This window comes from Pteronotus mesoamericanus, unplaced genomic scaffold (genome assembly GCF_021234165.1).
Source record: "Pteronotus mesoamericanus isolate MK-2021 breed Mesoamerican mustached bat unplaced genomic scaffold, CSHL_Meso_final scaffold_85, whole genome shotgun sequence".
Taxonomy (NCBI): domain Eukaryota; kingdom Metazoa; phylum Chordata; class Mammalia; order Chiroptera; family Mormoopidae; genus Pteronotus; species Pteronotus mesoamericanus.
In genome coordinates this window covers 68158386-68178152 of record NW_026555329.1, presented here as the reverse complement: position 1 = coordinate 68178152, position 19767 = coordinate 68158386, and the positions used below count along the sequence as shown (strand labels likewise).

The window sequence follows — 19767 nt, the reverse complement described above, 5'->3', positions numbered from 1 at the left end:
AAAATTGTGTATGTTTAAGGTGTAGCACTTGACGTTTTGACATACACATAACACTGTGAAATAATTGCCACAATCAAGCTCACTAACCTATCACCTCACACAGTTACCATTTTCTTTTTTTGTTCGAAAATACTTAAAACACATTGTTCTAGCGAATTTCAAGTATATAGCACAGTATTGTTGACTGTGGTCACGTTGCTGCATATTAGATCTCTAGAACTTTTTCAGCCGATGCAGCAACATTCACTCGTTAACAGACAATTAGGGTGTTTCCACGTCTTGACTCTTGTGGATAACTAACCAGGTGTTAAATAGTGAAAACGCTTCCTTGTGATCAATACTTAGCTGCGCCCCAGGCTCCAAGTGCCCACACCAGCTAACCCCCCACCCACCCCCAGCAGTATTACCTGGAGCATCCGAAAGCCTCTAAGACCCCCTGATCCACAGCCACTCGCCCGACTGGCTGGCCTCTCCCTCCAGCAGTTGCCAAATGTTTTGACTACTCCCCAGGGTACAGGGGCTCCTGCCGAGTGATAGCCTAGCTCAGAACCCGGCCCACAGAGCTTCCTTGGACTGACGGGGGCCATACAGCTGGTTGGAGCATACAGCCTGTGAACTCCAAAGCAGTGAACATGGTGGCGCATTGAGCTGTACGTTGAAGATCCTAAGAGACACAGGGCATTGTGGCAGGTTGGTGGAGTGGGGGAGACCTCAACCAAGAGCAGCCCTGGGACAATAGCCACCAATAATCTAGAATTGCACTGACCAGTATGGCAGCCACTGGCCATGAGTGGCTCTCAAGCCCCTGGAGTGTGGATCCAGCAGAGGTTTGTGGCAAGTCTAAAACACATACACATCGGGTTTCAAAGATTTAGTATGAGAAACCGAATGTAAGCTATCTCATTAGCAATGTTTCATACTGCATATACATTAAAATGCTAATATTTGGAGCACATTGGATTAGATAAAACAGATTATTAAAATCAGTTTTGCCTGTTTCTTTTTAAAATATGACCACTACTAGAAACATCTCCTAAATCTCCTGTTGTATACGTGGCCCATGTCTGTGGCTGGTGTATATTTCTGCTGTCGAGAGCTTGTCTAGAAGAATGGTCCACTGTCCCGAGGTGAAGCCTGAAGGGACACCACCCCCTTCCATGCAGAGCCACTCACACGCTTCTCCTCAGGGCGGTGCTGCACGAAGACCACCGCATTTCCCCTGCGGACCCCACTTTTCATGTTATTACCTTTACCTCCCTCTGCCAGGTATGTTATAAAATCTGTTAGTGCCACTCATTTTCTTACTCAGATCAGTCTTCCTAGTGACTTAAGACATTTTTTTCTCCCAAGGTGGCTTTTGAGGAAACCTAGTATCGCTCACGATGTGCTTTATTTGCCCAGCTGTCATGGTTGGGTGCCACATTGGTAGCCCTTCTCTCATATGGACACATTCAGAGGCTGGGCTGATAATTCCTGGTTACATTCCAGCCAGCCAGCCAGATCTCTGGGAAGAAGGCACAGAGGCCTGTGAACACCCTGCTGTGGCATTTGCCACTTGACCTTATATGTGTGACTTCTGAGCCCTTCAGGAGACAGGCCTTCCGGAGGGCAGGGCTGAGATTCACCTTCCTCCCCAGAAGCCAGCTCGAGGCCTCGAACACAGTGGGCGTTGGGTAAGCGCGTGTAGATGATGTATGAGCGTGCATTGCCACTTTGTGAAGGGACACGGAGGGTCAGGATGTGGTTTCTCCTTGGTGTCAGCCTCAGAGAATAACATCTTCTAAACACCCAAATTTACATTAACAGCTTCTTTACATTTGCTACCTTAAAAAAAAAAAATTCAGTTGCTATTCTCATCCTTTTTCGCTGCTTAGGTGATCCACACATATTGTCTTTCACTGTGTGAAATAATACATTTTATTTGTCCTGATGTGCAATGATAAACCTTGTTTGTTCTAAGGTGTCACTTTCCAAGCTTTAGGGTGGCCCCCCGCGTTTGGTAGCTAAACCATAGCCGCTGGCCATCATGTCTCCTTTCTTGGCCTCTTGGTTGCCATGGAGTGTTGGGAGGAGCAACTGGTGACACCAGTTACCCTCTCTCGATCCTGCCTCTGACCTTGATCGCGCCTTGGGCACACCCTGATCTTACCTCATCTTACCTTCAGCTCAGAGTTCATCTTCCAGTTGGGAGAACATGAGTTTAAGTTTTCCAGAGGGAGCTGGTCAGTTGATCATTTATTTAATAACTACTTATTTCCCCCCATCTTTATTGAGGCATAGTTGACAAATAAAACTTTATATAAATTATATATATATTTAAGGTGTACAATTTGATGTTTAGGCATATGTATGTTGAGGTATAATTGACAAATTAAATGTATATAAATTGTACATATTTAAGGTATACAACTTGTTGTTTAGATATATGTATATATTATAAAATAATCACCACAATCAAGGTAATTACTATTTCCATCACTTTGCATATTACCATTTTCTCTTTTTTTCCATGATGTGAACACTTAAGGTCTACTGTTAATGTAAAGAATGTTCAAACCTGTTAAGAATTTTTATGAATTTATTTGAGCCAAAGCTGATGACAGTTGCTGGGACGTAAGATCTCTAATGCTCTGGAAAGAGAAGGTTTTGAAGTTTCTTCTACACATTTGAAATTAAGGAGGGAAGGTAAACAGTTTACATGAAATTGGGAGAAAGCAAGGTGGGGATAGGATTATAGGAGAGTCAACAATTATGTGCTCTCTTGAAGGTGGTTATACTGATTTCCTAGGTGGTTCATCTGGATGCACAGGAACAAAGCTTAAGGCAAAGATAAACCTTTTCCTAAAAAGCTGCATGCCTGCGCGGGGCTGCCCACCAGGACTTGCCTGGTTCCGCATTTACAGTCAGATCACCCTGTGCGGTTAGTTTCCGCAGAACCCCTTTTTTGTTACACTATCTTCTTAGCAAATTTCAAAAATAGAAATCCAATCAGTATTATTAATTATAGTTACTGTACTGTACATTAGATCTCCAGTACTTTTTCATCTTATAACTGAAACTTTTTACCCTTTGACCAACATCTCCCCCAGTTCTGGCTCCGCCCCCCCGCCCCCCCCACCCCCGGCAACTGCCATTCTACTCTGCTTCTGTGAGTTTGACTATTTTCGATTCTACATATAAATGAGATCATGCAATATTTGTCTTTCTGTGTCTGGCTTATTTCACTTAGCATAATGTTCTCCAGTTCCATCCTTGTTGTTGCAAATGGCAGGATTTCCTTTTATTTTAGAGCTGAATTTTATATATATCTCTCACATTTTTAATCCATTTACAGATATTTAGGTTTTTCCATATCTTGGCTATTGTGAGTAATGCTGCAATGAATATGAGAGTACCGATACCACTTTGAGATGCTAATTTCATTTCCTTTGGATATATATGCAAGAGTAGGATTGCTGGATTGTATAGTAGATCTATTTTTAAGTTTTTGAAGAACCTCCATACTGTTTTCCATAGTGATATTCCCACCAACAGCGTGTAAGGATTCCCTTTTCCCCACACCCTCACCAACGCTTGTCGGTAGCTACTTACTGAGCTCCGACCAAGTCTTGGGCACTGTGCCGCACAGCGGGACTGCCGTGCTGACTGCGGCAGGCTTGACCTCTGTCCCCGTGACTCTCAGTCCCAGGTCTAGTCACCCATGTGCTGCACCCCGCACTCCCGTCCCTGCAGAGGATATGCCATCCTTCTGCATTTCATCTCCATCATTGGCCTTCTTGGTATCCCAAAGAGCTTAGAATACTCTGCGCATTTTCCTGTTCTCCAGACCACGTATAAAAAGTAGTATTGAGACTAGTCATAACACTAACGTTTGGGAGTCCCCAAGTTCCCACTTCTCCACACAGAAACGTGCCCTTTTCTGTCTCGGACTCAGTTCTCTCTCCATGGCTAAACTCTCCAAAGTCCCATGGAGACTCATTATTTTTAAATACCTTTTTCACATGGAACTTTGTCAAAGACTTTTGGAAAATCTAAATTTCTAAGAGGCAAGTGCTGAGCTACGAAGCAGGAGACCTGGGTGCTGGTCCTGAATGTCCCTGGTTTATCGCTGACTTCTGGGCAAGGCGCAGAACGGCCCCAATCTCAGTTGCTTCATTGGTGAAATGAGAGTGTTGATGCTGCTAGTCGACATCATAAAAACTTTACAACCGTCAGATGAAACGATGTTATTTAAGAGTGCCTTGAAAGGTATAAAGCAAAAATAGAAGGGATCATAATTTGGAAAATTTACAACAGCATCTTCTTCATTCCCAGGTGAGAGTCGCTCCCTGAAGAACTCAGTAGACACGCGCAGTAGACGTGGTTCCTGCAGGACTCGCAGGACGATGTTTGTTTAACATCAGCCACTTTCAGTCCTTGGAGGGATTCATGTTTATCTAACCAACAGTGCAGTATGTAAATGCATAGAACACGGACACTGGAATCAGTCAGACCTTGGTTGGGGTCAAAGCCATGCTGTGCACTAGCTGCACGACCATGAACAAGTTATTAACCCTCTCTGTGCCTCTCCCGTAAATGGGATAATATTAATGCTTACCTCATGGAGTTATGAGACTTATTTTTTCTATTTTTTATTAAAGTATAGTTGGTATATGATATTATATTAGATTCAGGTGTGCAATATAGCGATTTAACATTTCTGTACCTTATGATGTGTTCACCACACTAAGTCTAATAACCATCTGTCACCATGCAAAGTGATTATACTGTCATGATTATAATGAATCTAAATGAGAAGGTAAATGCATGTAGAAGGTCTAGCATCATATCTGATACATAGTACTACTGACTCATTAACCACTCCTGTTGCTATTGTTAACGTAACAACCCAAGAGCTGGCAGCTGGCCCATCCTACCTAAATTTTATGATTGCCCATCATTCAGTAAATCTCACCACAAATGCCTTTTATCCATGTTTCGTGTGAGATTCATTCTGCAGATGGATAAATGAATGCTTTCCTTTCTGCTTTCTGAAACAAGTAGTAGATTGGGTGGGCTGAGGGGAGGGGGAGACCTCTTTCTAATAACTGATTTCCAACCCAGAGAGCAGGAGGGGAGCCGTAACTCTCTCTTGCCTCCATGGGGAAGGCCAGGCCTTTGAGAACTTGCTCTGTGGGTGCTCCCTGGTCCAGCCCTCTGTCCCTGCTTTTCCTCTGATGCCCACACACATTCAGCACAGCTCCTCATCCTAAAGAGCAAGAGAGTTGGAACCAAAGGATAAAGAAGGTCACTCGAGCACTGAATCCAATTTCTCTTGGGGAGCCTGCTCCTGCCAGCGGCGTGAGAGGACTGGAGACCAGCCAGGGTGCTCAGTATCACTCTTGTCACTCTTGTCACAGAAGTTGCTGCTCCAGAGGTAACTCACAGCTGGAGGTGAAGCCTGGTTGGGCTGGGGGCCGAGACCATCACCATGCAGTCAGACTTGGTTGGTAACCTCAATTGACTTTGCATGAACTCCCATTTCATTCAGATTAAGTCAGAGCCGGGCCAGGTAGATGTCTGGTGGCTTGGAGGGGGACACAGAAACAGGCGGGTTATTGAAATTTGAGGCATTTTGATTTTCAGAGCTAAACAGATCTCTCTTCAATCCCTTTACTTGTTTTTTTGGTTGTCGTTGTTTAATGAACTTAAAGGGAAATAGCAAAGAGAAGTTTTAACTTCATCTATGTGTTCTTCACTTTTAAAAATCAGTATTCATTGAGCTCAAGTATTTGAACGTCGCTATCAGGAATGACTGGTGAAATCCCCAGGAATTGTTTAGACCAGAGAGACCAGAGACAGTGACCGCGGCTCCTTGCCTTAGGTCACACCCCCAGGAAGTAACTGTGAAACCCATCAAGGAACAGGTCTTTCCTGTCAGGGTTCTTTCCCCAGATTCTGTAGCTCAGGCCAGCTGCTCAATGTACCCGGGTCTCATTTTCCTCATCTATTATCTGTGTATCGGTTAGGAGTTTTAACGTTAATTTAACAGTCAGGAAATCTCTTGAGTAACAAGAAAGTCCCAGCATAGGAAAGTCTTTGGGGTTATTTTGATTCAGTGGCTCTGGGACATCACCAAAAACTAATTTTTTTTTCTAACATTGCTCTTGACCTCTTCTGGTTCTAGCTCCCCTCCTTGGCACAAAAGAACTGCCAACAGTTAGTTCTTTGAGCTCCCTGTTTCTTTGACCCCATTGAGGGTCAGAAGAGATCCTCTCTTCTCTCATCATGAAACACAGACCCTGCTTACTCTGATTGCACATGTTGGTTGGCTTGAGCCTGCTTTCTTTCAATCACTGTGGTAAGAGAGTAAGATAAAATTGGTTCGCTTATGCCTATCAAGGACCACTGAGGAAGCAGGGAGTGGGTCCAATCCCACCCAAAAATGTGAGAGAGGGTGGAATGGATGCTGGAGGGGTCATGCAAGCCATGACAAATGAACACCAAAGTTGTAGGATTGAGAGGTTATGTGAATAAAGAATTATATTCAAAACCATTTTCCTGATGTGTAGGAAGGGCATAAAAATAATGCTTAGAAGTAAAACAGACAAACAGACAGATCTTGGGATATACCTAAAATCACACACATAAGTCACAAAATACCTTGGTGTCAGACTGCAATGAATTCAACAGAAACGAGAGGCAGCCAACTTTCAAATGAATCGATGTGGTCAGTTGTCATCAATGTGGCATTTCTGCTGTAATTTAGTTCCTCTGAATAACTCTTCTATTTTCCTTGATCTTATGAGAAGTTAAAAATTAGACATTAAAAATTTAAAATAAGAGTACATAGCAGGACTATTTAGAATAATATTTTTCTTTATGTTTGTTATTAAAATCTCTAGAATTACACCGTGGGTATTTTAGAGTTTATACAAATGGTATCTAATCAAGTCTGGTGATCCCCTTGCTCTTGCCTCTCCCCATCTCCCTCCAGTGCTCCCCGCATCCTTCCCATGTTATTGGTAACGTTTGGCCCTGACGTATATGAGTGGCATTATTCGCACTGGGCAGTGATCATGTCGGATCTATCAGCTCAGACTTGTGATGATTCTGATTCTAGAGTAGGGGCGAGCTTTTTTAGATTTGCCTTAGTCATGGGGGAACAGGCAAAATTCTTTCCTGGTTGTCTGCATGTTATCTAAGCGGTTCTAGGAAGGACTGGCCGACTGCACAGGGACACTCTATCTGCTAAGTGCTTTTGTTCTCAGAAGATGGAGGATGACTCATGCCCAAAGCACATTTTCCTGGAATGCCCACATCCCCTTCCCTGGGGACACAAATAGAACATGTAGGAGGTGTCAGGACTCTCCAGCTACTCCAAAATCTGAGATACGAGCCATTGGTTTCAATGACCAGAATGAGCCCACTTAATGTAAATATTATACTAGACCAGAGTGGCCACTTGCCTGGTTCCCTCCAAAGTGTGGCAGGGACACCTGGGTACCAATGTCAAAGAATCAGCCCACATTGTTACACCCACATGTTTTATGCTCTCAAATATGGCAAATGCAATTGCCTTTCTGTTACAGAATGACACTCTGACCAGACGCAGACTCAGTGAATCCACTGTTCCCCAATCCCCAGACCCACTCCATACTATCAGCACCATCCTCTCCTCCAAAGCTTACCTGAGGTGCCAGGAACCAGAGGAAATAACACCGGTTCTTTGTGAAGACTAGTTTGGTCTCCCCCTCCCCACTTTGTGCCATTCCTCACCTAAGACCATGGTGCACTGGGCCACTCCTGCTCTTTGGGGCCTGTGGGCACTCTGGGCACAGCTCACTGCCTCTGCCCTGGCTGTCAGGAGGGTATCTGGGCTGCAGCTCAACTGTGAGCAGGGCAGGATCTGAACTCACCTTGGTTCTCCTCTCCCTTTTCTCCTCAGATCCGAGTGGACGGGCCCAAGGGCAATGCCCTTCAGTACGAGACCATGCAGGTGGTAGACCCGGGCCCTGTGCTCCGGGACATGGCTTTCTCCAAGGACCACGAGCAACTCTACATCATGTCAGAAAGGCAGGTAAGGCTCTGTGAGCTGTCGTAAGACATCTGTCTAGCAGCGAAGTACTAGCCTGTGGCTCAGCGGAAGCCTACAGGAGGCCCGCTGCGGAGAGGGGATTTGATTTATGGCTCAGTGTGTATTTTTCTGGTCATGCTGCCTGGGGACTGAGGCTGAATGTGCTGAAACAGGAAATGAAACATTTTAAATATCAAAATATCTAGAAGTCTAGAACAAATCCACTAACTTCAAAAATGATGGTGTGTATAGGTTCTGGATCAACATTTACTCTCTTTTGAAGACACCTGGTGCAGATGCCCAAGTCTTTTGTCCAAAACACTAACAATGGATAATCTCTTACCAAGGTCATCTTCCTAAACCCTGGAGGTCTATGGCAGGCAAGGATTTGTTTCCTAAAAATCCTAGCTGAGGGAAGATCATGGAAGAGCCAGATGGAAGGAGATTCAGAGAATAAGGGCCTGTGTCCTAAGTCTTCAAGTACACCTATAACTCTCACATGGGACCTCAAGAAAATTCCAGAGGGCCAAGCCAGGCGGAACAGCTATGGCACAGGGATTACTGTTAGCTGATACTGAATTGGAAGAAGCAAAATTGGGCTTGCTTCTGGAACTCAGCTGAGAACTAAGTTCTTCAGGGGTTCTTGAGCTCATATAGGAACTCTACGTCAACATCAGGCAAAGGAATAGATTTTGCCTTGGAAATTCCATATATTGAAAAGTGTTTCCTAGAGGGTCCTCCTTCCTGGCCCCACAAGACACACCCACCCCGTGTGTGGATTAGCACTGCCATACCTCGGCCCCTGTCGTCTCCACGGAGGATGGATCATTCCCAGGAGCTGTCCCCCCAGCCCATGAATATGTATGTGGCAAAGGCAGCAGCCATGAAGGGCAGATCCCCCCTCTTATTCATCTTCATTAGTGAGGCCTGAACTCCCCAGAGGACCTTGCTGACAGAGTCTGGATTGTTCCTCCTGTCCCCTCTCTGCATAGTGAGGGAGATAAATACCACATTATGCCACCCACAGGGCTTGTGCATTATGCCCTGGCAGCCCACAGCAGCTCCACCCTCCCCAAGAGCTCGATGACATCTTCTCTTGGTGTGGGACTCCCCGTTCAGCCACACTGGGACCCATTGTGGTGCCCTGGTGAGGCTGCCCTGCCTGGGAAATGGCCTGACGCAGGGCCAGGAGTGAAGCTTTTTACCCCAGGAGTCAGGCCTGGGTATGAGGCTACTCCTTCGCTTTCATTTCTTGCTCTCTTTCATGAGGCCCACACACCCCACTCCCTACCTACCTCCAAGGCCCTGCCTACTGAGGGTTAGCAGCTTTCCTTGGTGGAATGAATCCTTTTGAGAAGACCTAAGATCTCCATAAAGCATTGAATATTTCATGGTTTCTTGCCTGATCTGAAAACCAGGATTTCTGGACCCAGGACTTAAAACATGGAAGGACTTCCAAAGATAGAAAATATAAGCTATGTGGAGCCCCTCCTGATAACCAAGTTGGGATTCTGAGCTTCTTGTTCTCGGCCATTCTGCTTCCCTGAGAGTGTGGTCAGTGCTTAGAGCCCATTCAGTCTGGAATGAGGCATGCTGGGAGCTCTGGGTCATTGGAGAGGAAAGGAAGGAAGGAATGGATAGGACTAGGGCATTCACCTCTTCTGGGGCTGCTCCTCACAGAGGTGGAGGGCTTCCTGCCACCCAAATCACAATCCCAAGGCCCTCAACTTTTAGGCCAATGCTGATATCCAGTGGGTTTCCATATTCACTGTGGGGAGTGGTAGCATAGCACAGTGGTTAATTGTACAGGTCTTGGTGTCAGAATACCTGAGCATGCACCTCGGCTCTGCGATTCACAAAGCATGTTCTCAGGCAAGTCCCTTGAACTCTTAAAGACTCAACATCCTCAACTATCACATGGAAGTAATAATAATATCCTATAGTGTTATTCCAATGACAAAAATGATATGATGCATGTAATAAGCATAAACCAAGCCTGGCACAGAGTAAGAGCTTGGTAAGTGGAGGCTCTTATTCTTACGACATTGCAACAGGAGTGTCTAGACATTGGCTGTATTTGGCATCAGGCAGGTGGTGACATCAAGATTCTGGGGGACCTATCTCTCAGGTATGAAGTGCAGGAATCCAAGGCAAGGCTAAGGTGGGCCTGGAGCAGGAATCTGGTCCCAAGGAAATCAAATCAAGAACCCACAGCTTGCTTTACTGACTGGACACACCAAGTAGAGCTCGAAGCAAGAGCACCTTGGTGACATGCCAGCCAGCCCAGGGAGTCAGGACTGATTCCGGCCTCTGTCACTGGTGGGTTGGTGTCAGCCATAATGGGTCAGACACTTGCCGGGCTGACTCTGCAGACTGAAGGTGTACGCTCAGCAATGATGTCTGTTCTGCCTGGGAGGCTCTTCCCTTTCTCATCTGGTTAAGTTTTCCTTGTCCTTCAAAACTTAGCTCTGCTGCCACATTCTCCAATGAGTGATCCTTGACCTGTGGTTAGACACCTCTATGTTAGCTCTTCTTAGACTGGGCTGTGATGATGACTTCCTTGTCTTTCTCTCCTAACAGACTGCATAGGGCAGCTTGAGAGCAGACCTATATCTTCTTTGTCTTCCTAAACCTTATTTAATAGGCCCTTGATAAATTTTTGATGAATGAATAAATGAATGAATGAATCGCCAGTGTCTTCACTGAACTATAACTGGGAAAGAGAGGGACTGATAGAAATTATTTATTGCTTATATTAATTTCCAAGTTTGAACTTAGGTAATTAAAAAACTACACTTCAGATAAAAAGCCTCTCCCAAACTTCAGTCACCTGTTTATTACTGCCGTGACTTTTGCCCTATCCTGAACTATTTTTTGCTTTGTACTTTTATTTAAATAAACTCACTGTTTAAACGTAAGTAAACTGCATTAACCATCTCTTAAACAGTAATATTATAGAATGTGATGTGCCAGTCATGTCGTATAATACACCTAATTGTAATATTGTAATTTATAATACGAAGTATATTTCGGTCTTCATCTCCATTTCTGGCACAGAGCTACCAAACCCTTGGAATTTCCTGAGAGACAAGAGCAATGGGAGCTCCTTTTGTTAAAATATTTGGTATCTTGTCCTCAGTTTCTGAAATCTCTTTAGAGCCATAAAAGTGAAATGGGTGCCTTGTTATTCCTAACAAGCCCCTTTTAACCACAAGTGAGTTTATGTGAATGGGTGATTTTGGGAAAGGCCCTAAAGATGAAGGGCCGGTTGCCAGGGGAGCCAATCATGTGATTAAAGGATTGGAAAGGGTAGGGATTGTGTAACTGATAGAGATAGAGAATGGATTGTGGTGTGTGTGAATGTGCATGTCCGTCCCTGTCTGTGTCTCCATCAGCCCCTTTCTTGCTTTGCATGTGTCTGTGTGTTGGTATATGGTGAATATTCACTGCAACTCTAGTATTCCCAAGTCCATACACACTGAAACACTGTGATAAAAACCTGCCCAACTGATGGGAGGGAAGGGAAAGGAAATGTCCGTAAGACAGATAAGTGAGGAGCTAAGGTGGCCAAGCTGGGATTGTCCTCAGGTGCCCTGGAGTGACAACCCCCTACTGGGAGAGAAGCTGTCCCCAACACAAGGCAACCTTCTTCTTTGATAGGCCCCAGAGCAAGTGGCAAGTTTTCAGTAAATTTCAGCCTCCCTGCCCTCCCACACACACCAGCCCTCAGCTCTCTCCTGCCTCAAAGCCGGGGGCCGCAAACATGTTTCTGCTTTTGATACCCACTTTCAGTGGTGTCTGGTCCAAAGCCAGCCTTCAGGTGTTCTTTGTTGTACTGATTCTGGTTGACAGTGGTCTTAGGTCTGCTTCCAGGTGCCTGGGGACACTCCCCGGCTGTCCCTCATGAGGCAGTGACACTCAAGTCCTAGCTGTGATCCAGGACACAAATGCCTGCAGGGGCTGAGGAGGTGGGTCTGGAGGTGGGTCCACCTGCTGGTCAGCAGGCAGGGCCACGTGGGCAGTTCTGCTGGGCTCCTCCTGATGCAGGCATTCTGGGGCTCCTGTGGGAAAGAATTCAAACGCAAGCCAGCATAGAGTTTAAAGTGAAAGAGGGTTTATTAGGGAAGGAGTAGGACAGACAGAAGGCTGTTCCACAGGCAGAGCAGCCCCCTTCCTAGTGGGGTTTGTTTCTTTTGTTGAGGCTCATTTAATCAACGGGTAGGGAATTCACTAAGGGGGAGGAATATTCAGGGCTTTTCTGGGGAGAGGGGCGGAGATGTCTTGGAAGAACACTGTTGGCCACCCTGTGTCCCTATATGGGCTTTCTGTTTCCAATCATTGTGGCACAGGGTGGACCATTTAGTATGCTAATGTGTTAAAAGGAGAACATGAGGGGACTTGGTGTGACAGCAAGGTGAAATGAGTCACCAGTTGGATTGAGCTAGTCTTCTGTGGGTTCTAAACCATAAATCCATTGGGGGTTCATCTTAATATCTTCTTGCTAGTCCTTGTAGCCCATATTGATTACAGCCATTTTGCCACATACCCTATCTCGCTTGCAACATAAGTGAAGTAGGAGGGCCATCTTGCTTTATAATGTATTATCCAAGCCTGATTCACTCATTCACTCAACAAATACTCACTAAGCACCTACTATGTGCCAAGTGCTAGCTGAGGCATTGGGGAAACAACAGTGAAGAAACAGACAAATATCCCTGACTTTAAGAGCTTGCAATTTTAACAAGAGGAAGCAGCAAAAAAGCAGTCAACGTACAAGAGAAATCATGTCGTCAATTAGCAGGTGGTGGTGCTATGGGACAAGGAAGTGGAGTGGGGTCAGTGGGTCCTGGACGGTTGTGATCTCAAATGGAGTGGCCACTGAAGGCTTCCCAGAGAAGCTATGGTTGCAGGGGCTGGGGGCTGTTGAGGGTACCTACCCCTTCCCTGTTCTTTGTGTTTCTTTTCAGTCTCTTTGCTTGGGGTTGTAAAATTGAGAAGATGGTGAAGCCTGCATGGTGGGAGGGAATTGGTGAGAGGATGCTTTTGAGGTTCTGATTTTTCCCATGTTGAGAGTTCAGAGGGAAGCTCAGCTCGAGGGGAAGGTGGTCTTGCGGCCCAACCCAGGCTCATGCCATGTGGGGTTTGGACTCCTAACTGGGTGGTGCCTCTGCTGGCCCCCCTGTGAGATGAGAGGGACATTGCTGCTTCTATGTGCCTCGATGTCCCTCCCACTCCCAGCCTGCCTCTCTGGGCTGTTCGGAGGGCTCTGAGGGTCTGGCGTGAAGCCTGGCGCTCCCGGAGGCTGGCCGACATTGTTCTCACAGAAGGTGCAGTTGTGGAGACAGTTTCTGCAGCCAGTGGGCAAGCAATGAGAATGACCCTGATTCTGTCAGCGCTGGGTCCCCAGGCGTGTCTCCCCGAGGTGTGTTTGTGGTGACAGCCGTCTCTCCGTCGTTCTGCTCACCCCTGATGGGGACCGAACTGTACATTCCAGTTTGTGTTTGGATGGCTGTCACTGTGACAAGCCCATGTGGACGTTTGCTCCTGGCACCCAGACCACGCAGTTTCTGATAGCTCCTGGGAGACCGAACTTGAAGCGCAGGCCTGAGAGAGAATGACAGGGACCAGGGCCACCCCAGGCACTCACCAAAAGAGAAAAGCTGTTGCGGTGTTTCACCCAGTTCACTCAGGCGGACACCGTCCCGCTTGTCTGGAGCTGATCCTAACTGCTGGGAACAGGATGCTCACACCTCTCACTTCCCTGTCAGGAAGGCAGCCGACTCCCCTGTACCCCCTCAGAACTGGAGGGAACCGGGCAGGGCGAATGACTTCCTGCTGCGGTTTCCTACACTCATTAGGTGCGGAAAGCCGGGATTCTCCACTGCATCACGAAACCCGCAGAACAGGAAAAGCCCTCAGGTCTCTCTGGGTCCAAGTCTCCCCTGCAGCCCTTCGGCACCGTGACTGATGGGCAGACTGAAGCCCAGAGAAGCCAATGGCTTGTCTGAAGTCACACAGCAGGTTGGAAGAGGAACTGAGCTAGGATCCAGCTCGGCACCTATTATAATGCTTTCTCCAGCCCCTCTTGCAAAGAGGAACTTCTGGGGCAAGAGATGCCCTTTATCTCCTAGTCTTCCCAGCAGGAGATTTATGGACCCCATTCCTCAGCCTCCAAAAGGGGCCTTAGGAAACTAAGGGATGTGCTGGGGGTGGGGCAGGCTGAATGGGACATTAAGAATGAGAGTAAGAACTCAAAGCTGCCCCCATTGTTCTATGGAGCCTCCTTGATTTATTCTTCCTTAGCTCCAGCCTAATGTGAGTTGGGATCAGAGCCCATTCACAACATCTATTCTAGAGCCTCTTGGGGCACCCAGGGCCCCAGACATGGCCCGTCCTCCCTATAGAGAGAATAAGCAGAGAAGCAGCCCCTCACCGCCACCATCCTGTTCCTACAGACATGCCTTTAGGGGTCACCTGTATAGGCATCAAAGTCCCTAACATCTGAATGGGACTGAGTTTAGTAACCTGCCTGAGAGGAAGACATGACAGTGGCCTGACATTCTTCCGACAGGCATGGGGGTGACTCGAATCAGCGATGTGTGCACGACGGAGACCGCAGGCGACCATGCGCAGGCCATGAACTTGGGTTTTCATCCCGGCCCTCAGTGCTCACCAGCTCTGCCACCCGCAGTCAGTCACTCGACCAGTTTGTGCTTCAGTTTCTTTATTTGTAAAATACAAATGATGATGTTTACCTTTCAGGACCTGTAGGATTAACATTAATTTAGGTAAGGTGCCTGGCGTGTAGTGGGCTCTTACCAAATTGAAGGTTATCATCACCATTATCATTATGGTTACCAATACTCTTAGGAAACACATTGTCGCTAGGGGTGGGAAGGCCTGAATACACCACTGTTTGGTGGCTACAGGTCATTTCAGCTCTGGGTGCTAGTGCCCCCAGGTCCCGCGGTGCCCCCGTTCACTTCGAAACCCCTCAGAAAATACTAAGGCTGTGTGCTCCCTTCCCACACAGCTGTTTACACTGCCCTCGAGGCCGGTGGGGGGCCTGGAGCCTGGGGTCTCCCCCTCCAGTCAGAGCCGTGTGGCCTCTGTGGGGCTTTGGGGACTTTTCTTTGTAATTCTGCTTCTGCTCCGGGAGACAAATTTTAGTCGTTCTGTGTCCAGTCCCACTGACTTGAGGCTGCCACAGACACCGACTGGCAGCTGAAATAGCTTTGGCTCTTCATGCATCAGGACAGAAGGGGAAGTGGCTTGTTCCCCTTCCCTCTGCCTAGAACAAGAGAAGAAGAGCAAATATATAAAGGTGGGGCAGGGGTGGACGGGGGAGGGGGTGGAGCGGGAGAGAGGCAGGAAATCTAAGAGGCAGGTGACCAGGGAGGAGCACGGGTAGCTCTTTCATCCTATACTCCATTAAGCATCTGTCTCCGGCAATTGCCTGACAGTTAGATCATCTCCCCACTCAGGGCGCTTGAAGTGCCATTTTTTAAGACAACCACCTGCAATATTCCACTTAACAGCACGTGAGGAGACTCCACCGCATGGACAAGCAGGGCAGGGGCTGTGTCTCTGCCCCTTTCAGTCCCCTCCCCCTGCCCACTGTGTGCCCAGTGCAGGCCTGGGCACTGCGCAGAGCAGAGAACAGAAGGAAGGCCTGTTCCGGAAGCTCTGTGGGGGTGAAGTGGGGTCACACTCCAGCTTGCCGGGTACTGAAAAAAACATGGTCCACTGTGAAGGTTACCCTGGAACCCTACTTCCTTGTAGAGTTAGGGCTTGAGGAGGGAGAGGATATCACCTTGAGAGAATGGAGCTCCTGGGGTGTTTTCTAAGACAGTGCGCAATCCTGTGAGCACCTCCTGGCTCCTGGCCTCCTCTTACATGGAGGGGTGTGGGCAATGGCAGGTGACCCGCACATCCCAGCCCTCGCCTCAGAGGCAGGGACCAGGATCTGAGTGGAAGTGGCTTCGTTCCTGAGGACTCATGGACTCGTGCCTGAGTTCTGCAGAAAAAGAGGCTGGAACTACCAGATACTTGAATAAACTGTGAACTCGGTTTGACTATCAATGAGATGTTTTCAGAAGCAAATAGACACGTGTGAGTTTGTGCCATTGTGCAAGATGACTAGTTGGCAGTAGCGATGTCACCTGACTTTACCAAATGCGATATAGGTATAAAAGCAGAAATTACAAATGGCAGGACTGTACCTGATCTGAGTCTCTTAAGCGCATTTAAATATTGTGTGTAAACAATGGAAACACGGATTTGAAACTGACTCAGAGATGACGCGATCATTTTAAAGGGATGCGTGAGGGTTGAGGGAAGACTATCTGGGTATAGCAATTTAGAGAGAGTCATGCAAAACCACAAAGGAGTGCAGAAACAGGTTGGAAATAAGTATGTCCTCCTCAAAATGATTCAGGGCTGGTGCAGAAAGCTATCCAGTTTGACCTCCTGGGTGACCTGAAAGCGGTTCCGAAGCCACCAGCCCTGGTTTCTGGTCCTGGCTTGGCCACTTTCTATCTCTATGACCTTGGGCAAGATATTTAACATCTGGGTACTTCCGTTTTCTCAACAGTAACTTGGGGATATGCCATTGCCGGAGTGGTTACAATGAGTAAATTAGAAAACATACATGAAATTCTTAATGCAGTGCCTGGCATGAACAAGAGCTCAATAACTCTTAGCTTTCATCTTTATTATTTTCAATAGGCTGGACTATTGGAAGGGTGTCTACATTTTATTGAAAAAAATTGCCTATAGTATTTTTACTCCCATCATTAATAAGCTCACACCCATCTCCTCCACAACATATCAGACCCCTCATTTTGGTGCTTAGAGTGACAGAGAGCAGACCAGGTGGCCTCCATCGGGCACACCTCCCAGTCAGCCTGAATCCAAGGGTGCTGAGAGCCCACTGGCTGTTCCGGTGGACTGTCTGTGCCCAGCTCACTTCCTTGAGACACTGCCTTTAGCAGGGGTCACCACCAGCACCTGAAGTTACCTTCATGGTAAGAGAAGAGGCCCCTAATCCCCTGAAGTCACCTTTAATCCAGAAGACTTTGTGACACATGCTCACTCTCATTAAGGCGAGGCCATCTCACCCTGGCTGGTGTGGCTCAGTGGGTTGAGCGCTTGGCCTACCGACCAAAAGGTCACCAGTTCCACCCCCGGTCAGGGCACGTGCCTGCATTGCAGACCAGGTCCACAGTTGAGGACGTGCGAGAAGCATGTTTCTCTCGCACGTGGATGTTTCTCTCTCTTCTTTCTCTCTGCCTTCCCCTCTCTAAAAAATGAATAAAATCTTAAAAAAAAAAGGTTAGGGCATCTCAAGATGCAAGCAACATGCAACACGCACACAAAGTTTGACAAGGAAACGAGACCCCCCCCCCAACCCCAGTCCCTTACCTGGGTACTGCTTTAAGTATCCATCATCTCAGGATGCGAAATGCTGCTGAGAATCATCAGATGGTCAGAAGCTATTAGAACTTCTTTTCTTTTTTTTATTTAAAACAAAACATTACGCTTTCCTTACGTTTACTATACAGTTGGTACTGGAGGCTGTTTCCCTGCCTTCGCCCATATGTCAGCCGTTCGAGTGTCAGGTCGGCATGGAGGGGCGTGGGAGGGCCTTGTCTCTGAGCGGCAGACCCTGGCCTCCTCACTGGCTGACTCAGTTTCAGTACATTATGACAAACTGCAATTTGTGTGTGACAGGTATTATCAATATTGTGAGAACAATCTTTTAAATAGAATCTTTACGCTACTTGCCACCAGATAAGAGTGGCCGGGGACATTTCTGGTACAGCACAGAGGTGTGCTGGTTATGGAAGGGTAATTAAACACTTTTCTTTTAAAAGGACCAAAATGTCCCACATTTGCTGACCTTTTCAGTTCTAACAAGCAGCTGTCAGAAGTATGCCACTGTGCTGATAACTTTGAACAATTACCCCTTCCCCTGCACCTCCATGAAAAAGCAGTGTGTTAGCAAATGACTTAGAAAGTAACTACTTTTAGAAAATCATTATGGCATGGAGAGGCCATTTTGGAAGGAGGGAGAGAAAAGGATGTTTGGAAATATTTTCATCTTTATGTAATTTTGTTGATATGACTAAGTGTGACACTTTAATAACTCATTTCTAAAATCTTTAAAAACTTGGAAACAGAAGTTCCTACTTGCCTAAAACTCTTCCAAATGAAGAATTTCAGGGAGCTTTGGTCCATTTGTTAAAAAATACAAAAATGTAGCACTTTCCAATAAGTTGAAAGAACAGCTGATCAACATCAGAGAAGATGGACATCTACTAGCAGAATTTCAGCAACAATCTCTGCCTAATTGGTACATGAGACCAAAAAAAGTATCACAATTTACCCAGCATAGCCAACAATGCATTTTTTGCATCTCTGTTTCTGTGTGAGCTTCTTTTTCCGTTATGACAGCCATTAGAACAAAGTATTGAAATAAACTGAACCTTAGACGTTGGAGCTCCATATCACTAAGTGGTAATGAAGATTTTAAAACATGATGAAGCCAACCCTAACACATCAGTCTCACCATTATTAATAATTTTCTTGGCGATAGCAAAGTATTTTGTATTATTCATTAATAAAGATAAAATAATGCTATTTTATCTTTATCTCACTTTTTTAAATTCCTAATTGTGTGTATATTTGATCATGCAAGCATGTTAATAAGTGGAACATACATATTCTCTATAAACACTTATAGGTGTCTTATAGGTTCACGCTCAAAAAATGTTTGCCACAGGGCATGCAGTCAAAACCCTTTAGAGACCCACGGCACTGGAGTATGTTAAGTCACAGCTGCTTCCTATATTAATCTCATTTCCATTTGTGATTTTCACTTTCCTGTTACCTTCTAAAACTATCTCCTTTGTACCCAAAAGTTTGTTGTTTAGACCCAGCTCAGCAGTCCATGGAGCCCACTGTGTGCCTACGTGTTCATGTGGGAGAAGCCAGTGTGGTCAATTTCTTTATTTCTGGGTAATTTACCCAATGCATTCTAGATCTTTCTGGGGCTCAGGTCCCTGGGCAGCAGACAGAAAATTTTCTCAGAGAGCTACCATAGTAACTTGAGATGGTGCTGACAGATAAGAAGATCTTCAGACAAGCAGACAGCAGTATGATGGCTTTGGCCATGAGAGCTGGCAGGGAAGATTCTTGCCCAAGTGTGTCCAGAACAACTGTGGAGCTTGAAGCAGTAACACACCCATAAATCTGTCAGTCCAGAGTGAGCCCTTTCTCGTGATGACTCCCATTTCCCATCCTTTTCTTTTTTGTCTCATTTCATTCCCATTCTTCCCTTTATCCTACGTTTGACATTCCCCCAACCTTCCTCCTTACATTTATCTCAGTCTCTTGCCTCATTCTCCTCCACGTCTACATCCCATTTCTCCAGTTCTTGAGGAAGGAGGGGGAGCTGGAATGGGGTCAGGCCTGTGTTTTTCAAACTGTCGGTCATGACACATTAGTGGGTTGAGAAATCAATTTAGTGGGTCACAAAATCAATTTAAAGGGTCACCACCAGAATTTTTTTTTTAATGGCATAGAATAAAATCGAAAAGAACAGTGTCCATCAAGCATGGTAAGGATAAGTACTATTTGTGGAACTATATATGTGTGTGTATGTGCATGCCCTGGGTTGCGGTGTGAAACATATCTCTTGCCGTGAGTCA

General features: G+C 46.3%; 1 protein-coding gene across 2 annotated transcripts in view; it reads left to right on the top strand.

Moving 5' to 3' along the window:
* PLXNA4 (plexin A4) overlaps positions 1-19767 on the top strand; it is a 408310-nt gene that overhangs the window by 253741 nt on the left and 134802 nt on the right. For both annotated transcript variants that reach the window (XM_054564675.1, XM_054564674.1), the window contains one exon: positions 7928-8059. In XM_054564675.1, the coding sequence (XP_054420650.1) occupies positions 7928-8059 (132 nt within the window). The remainder of the gene's footprint in view (positions 1-7927; positions 8060-19767) is intronic.